This window comes from Amborella trichopoda, chromosome 12, assembly GCF_054954075.1.
Source record: "Amborella trichopoda isolate Santa Cruz 75 chromosome 12, AtrichopodaSantaCruz75HAP2 v2.0, whole genome shotgun sequence".
Classification (NCBI taxonomy): domain Eukaryota; kingdom Viridiplantae; phylum Streptophyta; class Magnoliopsida; order Amborellales; family Amborellaceae; genus Amborella; species Amborella trichopoda.
The window spans coordinates 31,166,663-31,187,626 of NC_142347.1; the positions used below are offsets into that span (position 1 = coordinate 31,166,663).

At 44.9% G+C, this 20,964-nt stretch overlaps 1 protein-coding gene across 1 annotated transcript; it reads right to left on the reverse strand.

The window, feature by feature from the left end:
* Window positions 1–8,078: 8,078 nt before the first annotated feature.
* On the reverse strand, window positions 8,079–20,637 carry LOC148779524 (uncharacterized). Its single transcript, XM_088852666.1, has 3 exons — window positions 20,443–20,637; window positions 20,023–20,343; window positions 8,079–8,165 (listed from the first exon to the last, which is right to left on the reverse strand). Exons 1-3 carry the CDS (start codon window positions 20,635–20,637, stop codon window positions 8,079–8,081), a joined length of 603 nt encoding a protein of 200 aa, XP_088708792.1.
* Window positions 20,638–20,964: the final 327 nt, after the last annotated feature.

The window sequence follows — 20,964 nt, forward strand, 5'->3', positions numbered from 1 at the left end:
GCAAGCCACTTGGCGGTCGTATTATTGAGGCACCCCAGAAGGTTGCCCAGTCCCTCTCTGTAAAAGGCAAACAAGTAGTTGTTGCTCCTATGGGTCGCTGCAAGGCTACCCCCTACATTCCTGCACCACCACGAGTCTCTATCCCTAGAGGCTCAACACATCGAGGCGGAGACCTTGCGGCCTCCACCCCTTGTGCACTCCATAAGGCTCATGGGTCACCCACTTGAGTCACACCTTGGGGCAACCCTTACGTTACCTCGAGTCAGCGGCTAAGATCAGACCTCCCAAGGCTAGGTCCGACATACGTTGCTCATATGCATCCCACTGCTCGGGGCATTGGCGTAAGTGCATCAACCAAGTACACAGGAGACGATCTTCTCGTCCTCCTACTCAGCACACGCAAGCACACCCTGTAAGGGGCAGGCCTCCACCTATTCTCTTACGGACATGTGCTCACAGCTCTCGGCCTCTTAAGGCCAAACCACTTGCTCGAGCCTAGACTGACCCCCATGTCACCCGTGATCCTTCTTCAAGGGGCACATACACGTGCCGCCCGATCATCCTGATCCAGAGGGCTAGATCGAGACACCTAACTAGCTTGGTGACTCCACTGGGGAAATAGCCACTCGTAGGACGACTGCATGAACAAGTTTGAAGATATGGTGCGCTTAATGATGGAGAAGATTGATCGTATAGACACTGCATGACAATCAGCTAACCATGAGTCAATTCCCACCACTCAGATGATGCACCTCAGAGGCAGCGCCTTCCATCTGCCTCACAGGACAATTCTGTCCCCCACCCCGTCTCACAAGCAGACATAGATGCTATGGTGACCCATAGCTTAAAGAAGAGACAAATTCTGAGGATACAGGGGGCAACACCTTCTCAAAGGCCATACCATTCATACATTGACCAGGTCCCGTTTCCCTAAGATTACAAGAAAGGGAAGTTTCCCCTATTCAACGAAACCACATCCCCAATTTAGCATACCACCTACTTCCAAGCAGCATGTCGAGAAATAGCAGTTGATGGGAGATTCCTTCTTTATCAGTTTGTTGAAACCCTTGGCAACTCAGCTTGTCAGTTGTATGCTCGACTTCCCCCAAACTCAGTGCATACTTGGGAGGAAATGGAGAAGTTGTTCCACCAGCATTTCTATGAGGTCAAGAGAGAGGTTCAAACCATCGAGCTTCTCACCCCGACTCAAGACCCCGATGAACCCATGGACCAGTTCATATCAAGATGGAGGAATTTAGCTGCTTGCCATCCTAATCCCATGCCTGAGAAGGACGTAGTCCAAACTTGCATGCGGAACATGCGACCTGAAATTGCTCTACACGTCGAGGCCTCTAATCTGACATCCATGTCAGAGCTGATTTCTAAATCAACCCGCATAGAAAGTCTATCACGCCACCACGACGGGTCACGACAACCGTCTGTAAGCTCGGGGAACAACAAATCAATGGCAACTCTTGGACTAACACTCGAGGCAGCCAACAAAAAGGAGTGATCAGTGCAACCGTCGTGATCATTGATTCAAAGAAGGCTCGCTCCCAAACTTGGGACCTCTCCAAAGGGGTGAGCGTAATAAAGACGACTCCTCAAACGGCCAAGCAACAACAGTCGAACAACCGAGTACCCTCGTCAGCGAATCTTAATCGGGATGATTGTTTCACTAGGCATAAGAACAAGGTCTACCGCTTTGAGAAGGAATGGGTCCCTGCACTATTCCGATTATTATTGGAACAAAATATGATCGAGCTTTCACAAGCCAAGTTCCCTGAACAAGCTGGGCTGGATACTCAGGCAAATTATTGTGCCTATCATCTAAGGATCAATCACCCCATAGATGACTGCGTCACGCTAAAAGATATCATTGAGGCCCTGATTTAGAAGGGTCAGATAAGGCTTGAGGACTTAAAGAAGGCATAACAGTCTAAGAGGAAGACGAAGCCCCTGGTATCCTTCATGCCTTCTTTGTTATAATGCTTCAAGAAGGTCTAATCACATCGAAATAGGCAAGGCACGCCCGATGCCTGGCACAGGGGATTGACGACCATTGGTGCCCGTACCATCAGATATGAGGCCACTACTTGTGGGAATGCACCAGTTTTCATGATACATTCGCAAAGAAAATGCAGGAATGTCAAGAGTTTTACAACGTCCCAGTAAAGGATCCCCAAGCCGTTGCTCCACTGGTGCAAGAGGCTCTCCTAACACAAGATCTTCCTAATAATGATTCAGACTCTGCAGAACCCTCGACTTCCCATCCATGGATTGTCCACCATGGGCGAAGTAGCCTCAAGTCCTTAAGACGAGAAGCAGTCCACCAAGCTAGGCTGTTCACAAGCCCAGTGAGACGAATCAAACACCACCTCAGAAAACCAGAACAAGATGGGCACCAAGAGCTTCTCGCCGAAGAAACAAGACTGCTCAACCTCCCGTTGAGCAAGAATTTCTCAGACCACTTCCCCCATTGCCAACCTTATTGGACTTCATCCCTGACAAGATCCTTCTTCCTTCTCCTTCCCATCAAGCAGACGTTCCTGAGTCATCCTGTCCTCAGAGCACGTCCAATGAGGGTGATGATGTTAAAAGTACTCCCCAATGGTCTAAGCAAGGGACAGAACTAAAAGATCCCCTGCACACGTCAAACCTTGGTGATGATGTAAAAATTTGCCCAGATCGGTCTGATGAGGGGAACAACCTTAAAAGTCCCCCACTTTCTAACCCTTCTCCTTCTTCTTCTTCTGCTTCTCATCCTTCCTCTTCTATGTCTCCTGCACGTACAACCTTGAAATGTCCGCACTTCGAAGGAATCAATATAAGCAGGATGCAACGGAAGCGGTTGAAAAAGACGTTGGTCTAGGAAACATGATCTTAACAGTTGCTGATGCCCTGGTAGCTAAAGCTAAAGCAGAGCCACCTTCTTCAAAGAAGCACAAAAAGTCAAAATTGAAGAAACCCTAGTGGCCCCCTGAGCCCGACTTTGAGCAGAGACTGAGAGAATCAAGAGGGCAAAGATTCTACGCTCAGGACGCCTGCCACATGGTACAAGTTTATGAAGTACCATCCAGTGAGGGGCAAACACTGTAGATACCTGTGCAAAGACCGTGTGATTCGTACGAGGACACTTCTCGCCCTATAATCGTTGAATCTCAAATGCCTTGTAAACTCCAAGTCGAACTCTTGCAGCCTAAGATGCAGTCCATGTTTATGGAGGATCCTGTTGTTTCTCAATTTGGGAAAGGTGCAGAAACTATGATCTACCATGGAGCTCTATCGGAGGCAGAGATGTCAAGGTCATGGGTATTTGCACTTGAGGTCAATCAAAAGACCTTTAAAAAAAACAATGAAGAGTTGCAAGAGGCTCCAGAAGGATGGGAAGAAGGCAGTCAAGCTACCATTGACAAACTCGAAGAAATAAATCTAGGGGATGAAGCCGACTCTAGGCCTACTTTCATCTCGACAAATATGTCTCTAGAAGAAAAAGAAATTTTCACTACTTTATTGCAAGAAAATCGAGATGCCTTTGCTTGACATTACCATGAGATGCCTGGTTTAGACCCTCAAGTCGTCGTTCACTGTCTCAGCATCGATCCGATTGTCAAACCGGTCAAGCAAAAATCAAGGAGGTTCAGACCTGAACTTGAAATGCAGATAGGCGTCGAAGTTACCATACTCAGACAAGTAGGTTTCTTAGTGAAGTCAAGTACTCGAAATGGCTAGCAAATGTTGTTCTAGTGAAGTAGAAGAATGGAAAAATCAAGGTTTGCATTGACTTTCACGACCTCAATACCGCCTATCCCAAAGATGACTTCCCACTAAAATTCACCGAGATGCTCATCGACTCTATGACCCACTGCCAAATCTTCTCCTTCATGGATGGAAACTCTGGTTATAATCAGATACGGATGGCACCCGAAGACGAGGAAGCCACAGCGTTCTTGAGTCCGAAAGGGGTCTTCTGTTACATAATGATGCCTTTCGGATTAAAGAATGCTCGTGCCACATACCAAAGAGCAATGACGACCATCTTTAAGGACATGATGCACAAAAGGGTGGAGTATTATGTAGATGATTTGGTGGTAAAATTCGAGGAGAAAGACGCTCACATGAGAGACCTTGAAAAGGTATTCGAGCGACTAAGTCTTCATCTACTTAAAATGAACCCATTGAAATGCGCTTTTTGTGTGCGTTCGGGAAAGTTCTTAGGGTTCATTGTCAGACATCGAGGGCTTGAAGTTGAACCAGTCAAGATTAAGGCGATATAAGAAATGTCATCACCAACTACACTGCGAGAACTACGTTCTCTTCAAGGATAGCTAGCATACATCTGCAAGTTCATCTCAAATCTCTCAGGTTGATGTAAAACCTTTACATACTTGTTGAAGAAGGATATTCCGTTCATTTGGGATGAAACATGTCTAGTAGCCCTTGATGACATCAAGCAATATTTGCTCAATCCTTCAATACTTTCTACATCAGTGTTGGGAAAACCTCTCATCCTATACGTGATTGCTCTGGATGAGTCACTCGGAGCATTGTTAACATAAAACAATGACTATGGAAAAGAAACGACACTTTATTATCTCAGTCAGAGGATGCAAGGGGCTGAAAAGAATTATCCCCCAATAGAGAAGATGTGATTGGCCCTAATCTTTGCAGTACCGAAAATCCGTCATTACTTGCTTGATCATGAAGTGAAACTCACATCAAAAGCAGATCCTGTAAAGTTTCTCATGACGCGCCCCTACTTGTCAGGGCACCTTGCTAAATGGGCATTATTACTGATGAAATTTGACAACATGTATGTTCCCCAGAAGGCCATCAAGGGCCAGGCCTTGGCTTATTTTCTTGCTGCACACCCCGCACTAACATAATCTTTGTTGTCGAGTGACCTCCCTGACGAAAGTGTTATGTGCTAACTTTGCTTATGCGTGAGAATTGTACTTTGACGGAGCCTTCCAATCAAACCGAGGAGGCACCAGAGTGGTATTCCTGACTTTGAAGGGAGGAGTATTGCCACTTTCTTTCTTTCTCCCTCAGGCCGGTTCTCATAATGAGGCAGAATACCAAGCCCTTATAATCGGGTTGGAGATAGCTTTCGACCTTGACTTGGAGCAGCTCAAGATATGTGGCCACTCTAAGTTGGTTATCCGACAGCTCAAAGGGATCTATCACTTGAGGAAAGACACCCTCAAGCCTTATCGCAATACTGCAAAATCGTATATGGCCCAGTTTGAGGACGTATCCTTGAGTCACATCCCCAGGAGGCTAAACTCGTAGGCTAATGCACTTGCAAAACTCGTGGCTACAATTCAATTATCCTCATTATGCTTGTCTGGGTAGTAGAATGGAGACACGTTGAACTAAGAATCGAGGTAGATGTAGATGATGAGAGAAATATCTTCCTCGAGTGCCCCCCTTATCCATTCGGAGCACTTCTATCAGCTAAAGAAGTAGTCAAGACTGAACAAGAAATGACATGGAATCAAGGAGCTAAGGTTCAGTAGTCAGAGTTCTTTGACCCAATATGCACAGAAATTGAACAGGTAGAAGATTGGAGAGAGCCCATCACCAGTTTTCCAAAACATGGTAAACTCTCAGAAGATCATGTCGAGCTCAACATTGTACGTCGAATGTCTACCAAGTATACCCTCCTTGAAGAAGATGCTCTCTTGAGATGGTCATTTGATGGTATTCTTCTTAGATGTGTGGACGTGCAAGAGGCAAATAAGGTGTTAGAAGATTACACTCAGGCATTTGTGGACTACAACAGTCCGGTCCTAAGCTCTATGAACGGATACACAGACTGGGGTATTATTGGCCTTCCATGATTGCTGATTCCTTAAACTATGCTAAAAAGTGCCAGGTATGCCAAATGAATTCAATCCTTGTTCATCAACCTCTGGAGCCCTTACACCCTACAGTGGCATCATGGCCCTTCTCACAATGGGGTATGGACATTGTAGGGGCCTATTGACCCCCCTTCGGCAATGGGCCATGTCTTTATTCTAGCTGCAACAGATTATTTCTCTAAGTGGGTTAAAGCAGTCCCCCTTAAGCAAGTTCCTGGTACCACAGTGGCTAACTTCGTGCGACATCACATTATATACCGGTTTGGAGTGGCTGATCGAACTATCTTTGACAATGGCCCTCAATTTCAAAGTCGACATATTGATCGCCTGGTTAACTAGTTTGGTTTTGAATGGAGGTACTCGACTATGTATCACCCTCGGGCAAATGGCTTGGCTGAGGCCTTCAATAAGACTCTGTGTAACATTTTATGAAATTCGGTATCAAAGAAAAAGAAGAATTGACACGAGAAGCTTCCCGAAGCACTATGGGCTTATCGTACTACTACATGAAATGCTATTGATTCTACTCCTTACTCTCTGGTCTATGGGGGCGAAGCAGTTTTACCTCTAGAAATTCAAATCCCTTCACTGCGAGTCGCTATACATCATGGACTAACTGAATATGAGAGAGTTAAACTTCGATACCAAGAATTGGATGCACTCGATGAAAAGAGGTTAGAGGATCAGCAGAATCTCGAACTCATCCAAGGGAGAATGAAGAGGGCTTCTGACGAGTCTGTCAAAGTCCGCTCATTCGCCCGTGGTGATCTAGTTCTAGCCATCAAGAGGCCGATTGTTATGCATGGACATCGTAAAGGGAAGTTTGAACCTAAGTGGGAAGGTCCCTTTCTAGTCAAGAAAGTCTCGCCAAATGGAGCTTACATATTGGCACATCCTGATGGAGAGGAGGCAATGCTCCCTATCAACGGGCGATACCTAAAGAAGTACTATCCATGGTACACATTCAAGAAAAGATACTCAACGCAAATAGAACAATACAACCCAAACAAATGCTAACTCTTTTTATTACAGTAAAAAGAAATTACAAGTTACAAGCTAAGAAGCCCATTATTAGGGAGGTTACAAGTCTCTTGAATTTGAGGAAAAAAGAACAGTTGACACCAAAAGTGTTGCTCTTGCATTTGAGGATAAGAGGACAGTTACAAACTAAAACCTACAGTGTTGCTCTTGCATCTGAGGATAAGGGGACAGTTACAGACCAAAAGAAACATTCTCCTCATGAAGAAGAAGCAAACCCACAAAAGAAATGCTTTCCTCATGAAGAAGAAGCAAACCCACCAAAGAAATGCGCTCCTCATGAAGCAGAAGCAAAACCACTTGGAGAAGTTAGCTTCAATTCACCTGACGAGTAAGATGATGGTTACAGGCCAAAAGAAGAATACAGGCCAAAAGAAGAAGCCAACCATTTTCGAGTCAGCTTAAATTCATCTAATGTGTATATCAAACATACAAGGGAAACTTCTTTGGTAAGGAACTGACCTATGATGAAGAGCATACCCTGTTCACAGTGGATGCCCTTCCACAGAACAACACGGACTTCACTATTGTGTTGGAGGACTCGACTTCCAACGGGCATCATAAGTCAAGCCTTGCTACCAGTCACCACCCTTGCCTATCCAAGTCAGTGTCGTGCGTGAAAGTCATCGCACATGGCTCAACGCTATGCACAATAGTTCCCACATGCGACTCATTGCCGCACGCGAGCAATGCCGTGCACATCATGACGCTGACCATGCACTGGTAAGTGCCGTTTGAAGCTAGCACCGGCTATGTCTTCCAAAGGTTAGTGTCGGCTGCATTATTAACTCCCATAGCTGGCTGTATCTGTTGAAGGCTAGGTGTCGGCTGTGCTTTTAACCCTCAACATCTGATGCCTTTTGAGGATCAGTGCCGGCTGCGTCCAGTGGTAGTCGCCTGCCTTAAGTCAGCACTGACCGTCTGCTTCACCGTGGCTGTTCACCTCCTGGTGACTTTTCATTTCTATGCGTCTCCTCGATTCCCAAGACCCCTCGTTTCCAGGGCCTAAGACTCTTCACCTCCCTGAGGATTGCATGATTTTCGAGGTAAATCGTTTGTCTTCCGGCAGCCGTTCGCCTCCTCGACAGTTGCACACCTTCCAAGCGCAACCGTCTAGCTTCAATGACGGTTCGTCTCCCCCTGACCCTTCGGTTTCTCACCAGAACTCCCCTTCCACTACCGAAAAACCTCTGCAACTCCCCTCAAGTTACCAGGAAACCATGCGCACCTGCCATAAAACCTTTGCAACTTCCCCCAAGTTACCTGGAAAACCACGCGCACCAATCGAAAAAATGCCAAGAAGTAGCAGAAAAGCTCGTGCAACACTCTGCTCCAGCCTCCCGCCCTTTTCCTCATCCCTAGAATTCCTGAAAGTTCACTATCAGAATTTTGACAGACCCTGACCAAACCCTTCTTTTTTCCCTTACCTTTATCGATAAAGTACCCTTTCCTTGTGAAAGGCCCTGTGCTCCCTGCCGGTGCCCTCTTCTTGCAGCCGGAACCTCCTCCCTACGTGCTGGCGAACTCCGGCCAACTTTGCCGGAATCTCTTATGTGCTCAATGAAGCCCTCACCGGAGAAATCTCCTTCTCACTGTTTAAAATTTTTACCTTAAGTTTTTTTTACCTTCAGTGAAAAGCAGTGGAAAAAATGAATTGGATGACCAAGATGAAGATCAAGAAAGTCAAGAGTCTGAAGAAATCTCTCAACCTAAGGAACTTACTTCCCATGTTGAGTAATTCAAGAAGAGGTTCGATGGTGACCCAACGGTTATCATCCAAGAGAGCGACGATTGATGCAACTCTAAGAAATGAGAAGGACTCAAGGTTAACCAAGTTTGGAATCTCCTTATCTTCTGAGGAGCGGGAAAATGTGATTTCTTTTCTCAAAGAATATCGTGATGTCTTCGCTTGGTCATACGAGGATATGCTAGGGCTAGATCCCATATTAGTGCAACATCACCTAATATTCAACGAAGGGGCGAAGCCTGTAAGGTAGAAACTCTGACATCAAAAGACCCACCTCAAGCTCAAATCAAAGAAGAAATCGACAAACTGCTCAAAGCGAGGTTCATTACTCTTGTTGATTATTCAGAATGGTTGGCCAACATATTAGTCATACCCAAGAAAGATGGGAGGATCCGAGTGTGTGTCGATTATAGAGACCTCAATAAGGCATGTCCTAAAGACAATTTTCTAATACCAAACATAGATGCCTTGGTCGACAACACTGCGGGTCACGAGATGTTGTCATTCATGGATGGCTTCTCAGGTTACAACCAAATCCTCATGGCAGAAGAAGACCAAACCAAGACGTCATTCATAATGCAATGGGGAACCTACTATTACAAATTCTTGCCCTTCGGTCTCAAAAAAACAATAGCAACTTATCAACGGCCAATGACTAGCATCTTCCACGATCTAATGCATACTATTATGGAAGACTATGTCGACGACATTCTGGTCAAGTCAAAGACTAGGTCTGATCATCTCACCAACCTGAGAACCATTTTCAAAATACTCCGAAAACATCAACTCAACCTCAATCCACGAAAATGTACCTTTGAAGTTGAATCCAACAAATTACTAGGCATTATAGTAAGCCAAAGAGGCATTGAGGTGGACCCATCCAAAATACGAGCCATCACTAAAATTCCTCCTCCCCAGAACATCAAAGAAATCTGTGGGCTTCAAGGTTGCATACAAGCCATAAGGCATTTCATTTCACAATTGAAGGATAAGTGTGTGTCATTCAATAGACTGCTTAAGAAGGACACCCGATTCATATGGGACGATGAATGGCAAGAAGCGTTCGATCAAATCAACGAGTACCTCACAAAACCTCACATCCTTAGTCCTCCTAGTCCAGATTCCTATACATGTCAGTGAAAGACATGACCATGGGGGCAATGTTAAGACAATATACCGACCATGGAAAAGAACAAATGATATACTATATCAGCAAAACCATGGTCGACTATGAGACAAGATACACAGATGTGGAGAAACACTGCTTAACACTTGTGTGGGCCATGCAGAAACTAAGACATTATGTCTTATCTCATTCCATCAAGCTCATATAAAAAATTGACCCACTCAAGTACCTACTGGAGAGGCCAGTCCTCAACAGACGTTTCGCAAAGTAGAGAATGCTATTGAGCGAGTTTGAGATCATGTATGTTACTCAAAAATTGGTTAAAGGACAAGCCATTGCTGAGCACTAAGACGAACACGCACTGCCAGACAATATTCCGGTTATCATGGATCTCCCTGATGAGAACCTCTTCACAATTGAGGACTTGATTTGGGAGCTATGCTTCGACGGTGCAACGAACGAATACAGATTAGGTATAGGAGTCATACTATGCTCACTCGAGAAGATTTTAATGACAACACCATCAGATGGAATTTCCCATGTACCAATAATGTTACTAAATATGAAGCCTTGATTGTAGGACTTGAGAATGCCATGGGGCTGAAAATCCAGCAAATACGAGTGATTGGTGACTCCTTACTCGTCATAAACCATGTTCAATAGATTTGGAGGGTGAAAGAAGAAAAACTCAAACCCTATCAAGAAAAGGTGGAAAAGATGATTCCATATTTTAAGAAAATCACCTTTTAGCACGTAACTAGGGAAAATAATTGGTTTCGCCAATACCCTTGCTTCAGTGGTTGATATTCCTTCAGAAATCATCACATTGCCATTCTATATTAAGAACAAACATGACCCTTCTCCACCAAGGATCAAAAAAGAAATAGAGCAAGAGAATGAGACCGATGGGGATGTATCTTTCGTGGTTTCAGATGCACTATTCAAAGCAAAACTGTGGTTTCACATTGTTTTGTCCCTACTAAAAGATGGTTTATACCCTGTAGGAGCCATCAAAAAGGATAAAGAAGCCCTTCTTCGAAGGTTTTTTGTGGAATTTTTAATAAGAGGTGATCTCCTGTTCAAAAAGTCCTTTGATAACATCATTCTACAGTACCTCAATCAGCCGAAAATTGACCAAGTACTAACAGAGTTGCGTAATGAAGGAGGTCATTCTGGGGCAACCTCCTTAGCTCAGAAAATCAAGTGCCAAGGCTATTACTGGACCACCATGGTTGAAGACTGCTGGAAGTTCGTTAAGAGTTGTCTCAAATGTCAACTCTATGGAGACCTCATCCATGCACTGTCCGTATCACTCAACTCAACATAGCTCGTATCGACCTTTGCAATGTGAGGTCTTGATATCAATGGAATGATATCACCAAAAGCATCAAACGACCACCGCTTTATATTAACGACTACAGAATACTTCACCAAATGGGTGGAGGCCGGATCATTTCTTAAAATTGAAGGCCAACAAGTTGCCCGTTTCATAAAGAACAATATCATATTCAGATTTGGTGTTCCTGAGTCAATCATCATTGACAATGGATCCAATCTCAAAAATGAAAAGGTCAATAAGGTGTTCAAAAGGTTTGGGATAACATAGAAATTCTCCACACCTTACTACCCTCAAGGAAAAGGACAAGCAGAAGCCACAAATAAAGGACTTCTTAGAATCATAGACCAAATAATAGAAGGCAGCAAAGATTGGCACGAAAAGGTAAATGATGCCCTATGGGCCTACTGGACAACTGTGAAGACTCCTACTGGCATGACACCATACTCATTGGTGTATGCTATGGAAGCAGTGCTACCTATCGAGGTTGAGATACCATTTCTCTGAGTCCTTATTCTTAAAAATTCAGATGAGGAACAAAAGATCGAAGTACGAATCGCTGCCCTCATTAATTTGGAGGAAAAACGACGAGCAACACAGAATATAGTTGCTTACCAGCGTAGAACCGAGAGGGCATACCAAAGAAAAGTTGTTCCTCGACAATTCAGAGAAGGAGACATGGTCCTCAAGAAAATCTTCTACACTCCTGCAAATCCACACCCTTTAGGCAAGTTCAAAGCTAATTGGGAGGGGCCATTCGTGGTTACCTAACTGTATGCAAGCAATTCTTATAAAGAGAATATAGAGACGAGAAGAGAAAGAGAGAGAAGAAAGAGAGAAGAGAGAGAGAGAAGAGAGAAAGAGAGAAGTGCGAGAGAGAAGAGAGAGAGAAAGTTGCTTGCCCAAAGGGTACTTACCCTTTTCCTCTCTCTGCTCTCTCTCCCTTCGAGACATACTCATAGGCTCAAGCAAGGGAATGAAATTTTATGGAATCTTCAAAGAATTCACTCTAGATCGAGAGGTGGTGGGGGGGTCTCCGTGTGTTTTTACAATGAGGTAGTGCCTATTTATATAGAGATGTGCCTAAACATGGGTGGATTGATCAAAATTAGAACTAATTGCTGAAAATTAAGATTTAATTGAATTGAGATAAATTCTAAAAATCGGTGTAAAATGATTATTTTGCCCCTGCCTAACAATGTGTCGAATTCCAGAATAGACCCTGTGGCTACCCGAGAACTTACATGATCTTCTGTGGATGACCTGGGGTTGTTCTGATGCCTGTTTGATCAAAAGATTATTGTTTTCTTGTAGGGCTCGACATGCCGATTGTTTTGATACCAACTTCGAGCCATGAATCATTTTTTTAAGTCATGATCACGAGACTTGAAATTTGTTTGAATCTTAGAAACTTTGGATCGATAATGCGATCTTTCCTTAATATTTTTTTGTGATTTCTTCGTCGTATCGCACTAAGCATGTCATCACGATCGCGTGGCAGCAATCGAAACGAGATTTGGAGTCCAAATGAAGATTTCGCAACTTTTGAGTTTTGGCTGAAATCTAAAATCCGGCAGTCAGAATTTCAGTAACTTCATCAGCTTCGTACATGAAATCTGATCGTCCATCATGTACATGGCTCAGTCCAATGATAGCCCTGAACCTGACACACACAATAGAATTGGTTTTGCGTCGATCAGTTGCGCGAGTGCCGTGATTTGGTTCATCGAGCGAGGCGTATCGCTACTGAATTTTCTGCACCTTCTTCATGGATAGGCAACTTCTCTCTAACTTTCCTCCCTGCTCGGATATCGTCGCGGGCTATGCCACATATCAAATTATTCGTCTTGATGAGACGAATATGCTCACTAAATTTGGGAGCGCTTCGATTAGGAACGAGTGAGTTAACCCGAACGTGACTTCCCATGACTATAAAAACATCCACCTTTAATGGTGTTTTGGTGCAGTGAGGTCATACGGGAATAGTGTGCGACCTCTCATGTTTCAATGTTTTGGTCATATCTTTGTTCTGGAGTGTCTGATCAAGCCGAAACTTGGCTCATAGGGGTTTTCGACCGTTCCGGATCCAATGGAGGTGGTCTCATAGGGATTTGAGACACCAAAAATATAGATCCAGTTGTAGGGTCTGTTTCAGGGTGCTAAAGGCCAATTTTTCGAAAATTATTTGTTTGTGTTCACTGCCTTAGGCATGTCTGATCATGATGAAACTTGGCAGGTGGTCTTTTGAAGTGTTGATGACGATCTTGAGCCAATATGTGGCCATTCTGAGATTGTCAAGAATTTTCCACTGTTTTGTAGACTTTATTGACCTGCTTCCTACCAAGGACCAAGGTGATAAAAAATAACCCGCCAAATGTTGTGCTTCAAGAGAAGCGAGAAGGACAATCATTTTGAAAGTTTCCTTCGGCTTTTACTTTTTTCCTTCCTAGCCACAGGGTGAAGGCCGAGGAGATTCACGTAATGGTGTAACTAGGCTGCTTAGACGTAGGGATGCATTGTTCGCGGGTCCATCCGTGGAGACTTTAGGGGGCAAAGATACTTTTTGGTGGCATTTGTTTGTTGCTACACCAGGTTTGCTTTTGACGATCAGAGTACCACTATTGGTCTAGTTTACTGAGTCTAGTCTGGGGCAGGTTCTATTAGCCGATCCCGAAGGTCTGGTCGTGCCAGCTAGGCGAGCTGAAGTCTTTGATAGATTCTGCCCTGGCTTTATCAGTTTCTTCCTTTGAAGAATGATGACTGGGCTACTTTGTCACCTAGCCTCATGGAGAGAGGGGTCTATAAGAGAAGGAGAAGGCATGCATACTCCATGCATGGGGAGGAGGTCTATAAGAGAAGAAGAAGGCATGCACACTCCATGCATGGGGAGGAGTTTTATAAGAGAAGGAGAAGACATGCACACTTCGTGCATGGGAGGAGGTCTATAAGAGAAGGAGAAGGCATGCACACTCCCTGCATGGGGAAATGGTATATAACAGAAGGAGAAGGCATGCACACTCCGTGCATGGGGAGGAGGTCTGTAAGAGAAGGAGAAGGCATGCACACTCTGTGCATGGAGAGAAGGTCTATAAGAGAAGGAGAAGGCATGCACACTCCATGCATCGGGAGGAGGTCTGTAAGAGAAGGAGAATGCATGCACACTCTGTGCATGGGGAGGAGGTCTATAAGAGAAAGAGAATGCATGCACACTCCATGCATGGGGAGGAGGTCTGTAAGAGAAGGAGAAGGCATGCACACTCCGTGCATGGGGAGGAGGTCTTTAAGAGAAGGAGAAGGTATGCACACTCCATGCATGAGAAGGAGGTCCTTGAAGAAGGGATAATGACTGGGCTACGTTGTCAACCAGCCCTAAAGAAGGATGTCGATTGGGCTACCTGTTCACACATGATTGAAGAAGGATGTCAACTGGGCTACCTGTTCACCCAGGACTGAAGAAGGACGTCGACTGGGCTACCTGTTCACCCAAGACTGAAGAAGGATGTCGACTGGGCTACCTGTTCACCTAGGATTGGAGGAGGACGTTGACTAGGCTACCCATTTATCCAGGACTAAAGAAGGACGTCGACTGGGCTATTTGCTCTCCCAGGACTGAAGAAGGACGTCGACTGGGCTACCTGCTCACTCAGGATTGAAGAAGGAATGTCCAAGGATGATTTTAACATCTACACTCTAGGAGTGCTGGATGAAGTCACCTATTTATTTGTGGATTTTCACTTGAACTTGGGAAGCGACGCCGTAGAGACGGTTTTCACCAACCTTTTTTTTTTTTTGAGGGGCGGGGGGGGGGGGGGGGGGGGGGGGGCTCTTTTACCCATGACCTTTCGGCCATGTTCACCCTTTTTGTTCATTTTTACTCACGATGCCCTTTTGGGTTTTTACCGTGCCTGGTTTTTATTCACGGAACTCTTTTAGTCATGGTTTCGTGCTCATGCCCGTCCATCATTTTTACTCATAGCGTTCCCTTGTTCAGGTATACACCACGTCCGTTATTTCTTTTCTTTTCTTTTTTGTGAGGGTGTATTTAGGGTCATGCGTCCAGGACCTGTGCGAAACAATTTAACGTCATGCGGCTTGGACGTGCACTATGGGTTAAGGTCATACAACTGGACCGTAATGGTGATGGATGACCGTCTATGAAGGCCATGGAGTGAGTATGGTGGTGGTTTGGCTCACTTGGGGAGATGGCTCAAGGCGACCCATGAGAGATGGGTGATGTATGAAAGGTGAGTAGACGATGATGACCCACTAACTTACAATGAGTATGGATGAAGGGATGGTTCATCTTTTTTTGAGCATGGGTGAGACTTACTGGGGAATGATGTAAGGTGATGAACTCATAGGGAGGAAATGAAGGTGATGCGCGCACACTAACAGGTAGGTTAGGAAAAGAGTGCGTGAAAGTGCACGTAAAGGCGTGTGCGCATATGTGGGGGCGCATTTATGGTCATGCCTCCATGACCTGGGTAAAGCAGTTTATCGTCATGCCATCAGGAAGTGTATTATGGTTTAAGGTCATACAGTTGGACCGTGGTTTTGTAGTTTTAAAGCCATACAACTAGGACCATGTAGGTTAAGGTCGTGCAACTTGACCTCCACTACAATTTAAAATCATATTGTTCGGACCATGGTGTTGTGTAGTTTAACGTCGTGCGACCGGGACATAGACTACGGTTTTAAGGTCATATAGTTTGGACCATGCAGTTTAGGATCATGCAAGCTAACCTCCACTACAGTTTAAGGTCATATAGTTTGGACCATGGTTATGCAGTTTAAGGTCACACAGCTAGGACCATATTTATGCAGTTTAAAGTCATACAACTTAGGACCATGCAGTTTAAGGTTGTGCAACTAGACCTCCGCTACAGTTTAAGGCCGTATAGTTTGAGGTCGTGCGTCTAAACCATAGCTGTGCAGTTTAGGGTCATGCAGCATGGATCGTAGTTATGCAATTTAAAGTCATACAACTTAGGACCACGCAATTTAAGGTCATGCAACTAGACCTCCACTACAGTTTAAGGTCGTATAGTTTGGACCGTAAAGTTTAGGGTTGTGCGTCTAGACCAGGGTTGTGCAGTTTAGGGTCATGCAGCATGGACCGTTAGTAGATCGCCATGTTGGTGGAGCTTCATGGGGAATAGGCATGTGGAAGGTAATCTGACTCTCTGGGAATAATATGGCTAAGTCCATTCACAAACTGAGGGCTAGGTAGAAATGGTGACCTGATGAAGGATGACCAGCAGAAGTGGACCTTGCTGTGGTTTTTAAGGGGGTAAGGCACTCTTTAGGGTGAAATATGAGACTTTATGACTGGTAACCCAACTCCCTGGGGATAAGGTAACTTAGTGTGAAACTGACCCTCTGTGTATTGGGGAGGTAAGAATGACCCCAACTTCACAGGGAATGATGGGCTGCAGTATGGGTGTGACTCCTAGTGGAGGATGAGGGACAACTCATGACTCCATTGAGGAGGTCACAGTTTAGGTGCAATGGCCTGGGTGCAAGTCCACTAGGGATAGTGGCAGGGCATACGCTACTTGATATATGGCCAGCGCCGTGTGTAGTGCTAATGGTTTGTTGCAAATATTCAACTGGTGTTGAGTTCTTACAACACAACCGGCGTTGAGTTCTAACACAACCGGTGATGTTCAACTGGCATTGTGAATGATTCGTGATATTATCTGAAGTCAACTTCCATTGAGTTAACCGACGCTAGGGCCGTTTCAGAGACCCACCCGGCGCTTAGTCAATCGGCGCTGAGGTTGTATTTGAAAACATACTCGGTGCTAAGTCTACTGGGGCTAAGGTTATATTTGAAAACACACCTAGCGCTAAGTCATCTGGCCCTAGAGTTGTTTGGAAATTTACCCGACGCTGCATCAACTGGCGCTGGGGATGGATTTGGAAACAAGCCCGGCGCTAAGTCATCTGGTGCTAGAGTTGTTTCGAAAATCCTGGGATGAATTGATGAGAGTAACCTCATGCCTCGTATAAAGCCCGATCTGGCTTGTTGTCGCTTGGCTTCCCTTGGACACAACTGGATTTCCCAATTTGTGAGGGGCATTCGATGGTAGCGTAGTTTACATAAGGGGGTAAAACCCTGTTTTCCCTTATTTTCACCAAAGGTAAAAAAAACTTAAGCACAAGTTTTCTTTAACCGTAAGGAGAGGACATTCGTGCGTAGTTTTCGGTGAGCAGTGGGACTTCAGCAACAGTCTCTACGAGGAAGGTTCTTCGACAGGCAGCAAGCTTCCAATCAAGGGTCCTACAGAGAAGATCTTCATTGAACAAACTTCGCCAAGAATTTGGTGAGTTTGCAGAGAAAGTAGCAGGGAAAGGAGAGCTTTTCGGGAATGTTTTCGGGAGGCTTCGGCTATCGTTTTTCTTTTGGGAAGAGCTGAGAAACACATCAGATAGTATTTCTACACGTCTTGAGGCTTTTTGGGGTTTTTAAGGGGTTTCCCGGCAGTTGTGGAAGTTTTTCGACACTTTTGTGGTGTCACAGAGGTTTTGAGGACTCAGGGGAAGTCTGCATAAGCCTTTTCGACATGATTATGGTGAAGTTCAGGCTAAAAAGATAGGCGGGAAAGTTTTCTTGTGAGTTTCCAGCCATGTGGGAGCAATTCCAACGGAAGACGAACGGTCGTAGGAGGTGGGCCATACGGCTGCAAGAGGTGAAACGTCGTGGGGAAGGCGTACAATTGTTGGAGGTGAACCGTCATGGGGAAGGCATATGGTTGCTGGAGGTGAACCGTCGCGAGGAAGGCGTACGGTTGCTGGAGGTGAACCGTCGTCCTTGGAAATCCTGTGACCATTTAAGGAGGTGCGAAAATTTAAGTTTCCAAAACGAGGAGCCTCAAAAGGCAAACAATCATGATAGAGCCGGCGCTAACAGGCGTGCAGCGGGCACTAAAGCAACCGGTGCTAATGGTTTGGAGTGTTGACTCAACCGGCGTTGTCCCTTAAGCAAAACAATCGGCGCTAGGAGTTGGGGACGCAACAGGTGCTGGCCTCTGGAGGACCCAGCTGGAGCTGGCTTTAATCAGTGCTAATCAGCACATGTGGCTTATCATGTAAAGACTGATGCTCGTATGTTTTGTAAGTCACGTGCGGGGTTCGCAGCGTTCAGTGATCGGCTATGTACGACGATGTCCATGGGCCGGCAAAAAGTGCCGAAGGACGCGACGTGGCTTGTGGTACCTATTGGAAGCCAAATCCTCCAAAATAACAGTGAGGTCCATGTTGTTTTGCTGAAGGGCATCCATTATGAATAGGGCATGCTTTCCGTCATAGGTCGGCTTCTTGCCAGGGCAGCCCCTCTTGTATCTTTGATATACACGTTGAATGGATCCTACGTCGTATGTTCGACATACACGTCAGATGAGGTATCTGGCTTGTATGTTTGACATACACGTTGGATGGACTGAGGCTAACTTCTTGGAGTGGCTTTGCTTTGCCTTCTAGCATCGAACCATCCTCTCACTCGTCATTTGAGTTAAAGCTAACTTCCAAGTGGTTTCTTTTTTTCTTCATGAGGAGGTCCTTCCTTTTGTGGGTTTGCTTCTTCCTCGTGGGATAGGCATTTGTCTTTGCCTATAACCATCTTCTTACTCTTAGATGCAAGAGCAAAAGCACAAGTTTTGGTTTGCAATCGTGCTCTTATCCTCAGATGCAAGAGACTTGTAACCTCCCTAGTAATGGGTTCTTGTAACTTGTAACTCATTTTTATTGCAATATAAAAGAAAAAATTAGCATTTTGTTTGGACTATCTTGCTTGTTCTTGCATTGAGTCCCATTCTTTTGAATAAACATCACGGATAGTACTTCTTTAGGTATTGCCCGTTGATGGGGGGCATCACCTCTTCTTCACCAAGATGTGCTAGTATGTAAGCCCCGTTGGGCGAGACCTTTTTGACTATAAAGGGACCTTCTCTTTTAAGCTCAAACTTCCCTTTACGCCGGCCATGCATAACAACAGGCCTCTTGACGGCTAAGATTAAATCACCAGGGGTGAATGAGCGAATATTGATAGACTTGTCAAAAGCCCTCTTCATTCTCCCTTAGTTGAGTTCAAGGTTCTGTTGAGCCTCTAGCCTCTTTCCATCGAGTGCATCCAGTTCTTGATACCAAAGCTTGACTCTCTAATCTTCGGTTATTCTCTGATGAATAGCTACTCGCAATGAAGGGATTTCTATTTCGAGAGGTAAAACTGCTTCACCCCCATAAACCAGAAGATAAGGAGTGGAATCAATAGCATTTCGTATAGTAGTGCGATAAGCCCGCAGCGCTTCGGGAAGCTTTTCATGCAAATTCTTCTTTATTTTTTATACTGACTTTCTTAGAACATGGCATAGAGTCTTATTGAAAGCCTCAACTAATCCAATTGCCCAAGGGTGGTACATAGTCGAGTACCTCCATTTGAAACTGAACTGGTTAACTAGGCAATCAATGTGATGACTCTTAAATTGTTGGGAAGCTTTTCATGCCAATTCTTCTTTATTTTTTATACTGACTTTCTTAGAACATTGCATAGAGTCTTATTGAAAGCCTCGGCTAATCCATTTGCCTAAGGGTGGTACATAGTCGAGTACCTCCATTCGAAACTGAACGGGTTAACTAGGCAATCAATATGATCTGGTTGGGCACTCCAAAGCAGTATATGATGTAGAACAAAGTAGGCCACCGCTGTCCCAGGAACTTGCTTAAGTGGGACCGCTTCAATCCACTTAGAGAAATAATCAGTTGCAGCTAAGATGAAAACATGGCCAATTGTGGAAGGGGGGTCAATGGGCCCTACGATATCCATACCCCATTGTGAGAAGGGCCATGATGCAACTGCAGGGTGTAAGGGCTCTGGAGGCTAGTGAACCAGGCTAGAGTGAATTTGGCATACCTGACACTTTTTAGCATAGCTTAAGGAATTAGCGATCATAAAAGGCCAATAATATCCCAACCTACGTATTCGTTCAAAGAACTTAGGACCAGATTGGTGCAGCCCACAAATGCCCGAGTGGACTTCTTCTAACATCTTATTTGCCTCCTGAATATCGACACATCTGAGAAGAATGTCATCAAGTGACCGTCTAAAGAGAACATCACCTTTGAGGAGGGTATACTTGGTGGACATTTGACGTATACTGTTACGTTCGACACGATCTTCCGAGAGCCTATCATGTTTTAAGAAACTAGTAATGGGGCCTGTCCAATCTTCGCCCTGCTCAATTTCTGCGAATATTGGGTCAAAGAATTGTGGTTCTTGATTTCGACCCTTAGCTCCTCGACTATGTGCTATTTGTTGTTCGGTCTTGATTACTTCTTTGGCTGATAGAAGTGCTCCAAATGGATGAGGACACTTGGGGAAGATATTTCTCTCGTCATCCGCATCGACTTCAGTTCTTAGCTCGATGTGTCTCAATTTCGCCACCCAAACAAGCATGGGTCCTGATGAGGACAACTGAAATGTAGCGCCGAGTTTTGCAAGTGCATCAACCTGCGAATTTAGCCTCATGGGGATGTGACTCAAGGATACGTCTTCGAATTGGGCCATATACGATTTTGCAGTATCGTGATAAGGCTTGAGGGTGTCTTTTCTTACATCATAAATCCCTTTGAGCTGTCGGATAATCAACTCAAAGTCGTCGTAGATCTTGAGCTGCTTCAAGTGGAGATCGAAAGCTATCTCGAGTCCGATTATAAGGGCCTGATATTATGCTTCATTATGAGAACCGGCTTGAGCGAGAGAGAAAAAAAGTGGCAGTATTCCTCCTATAGGAGTCAGGAATACTACTCTAGCACCTCCTCGTTCCAATTGGAGGGCTCCATTGAAGTATAATTC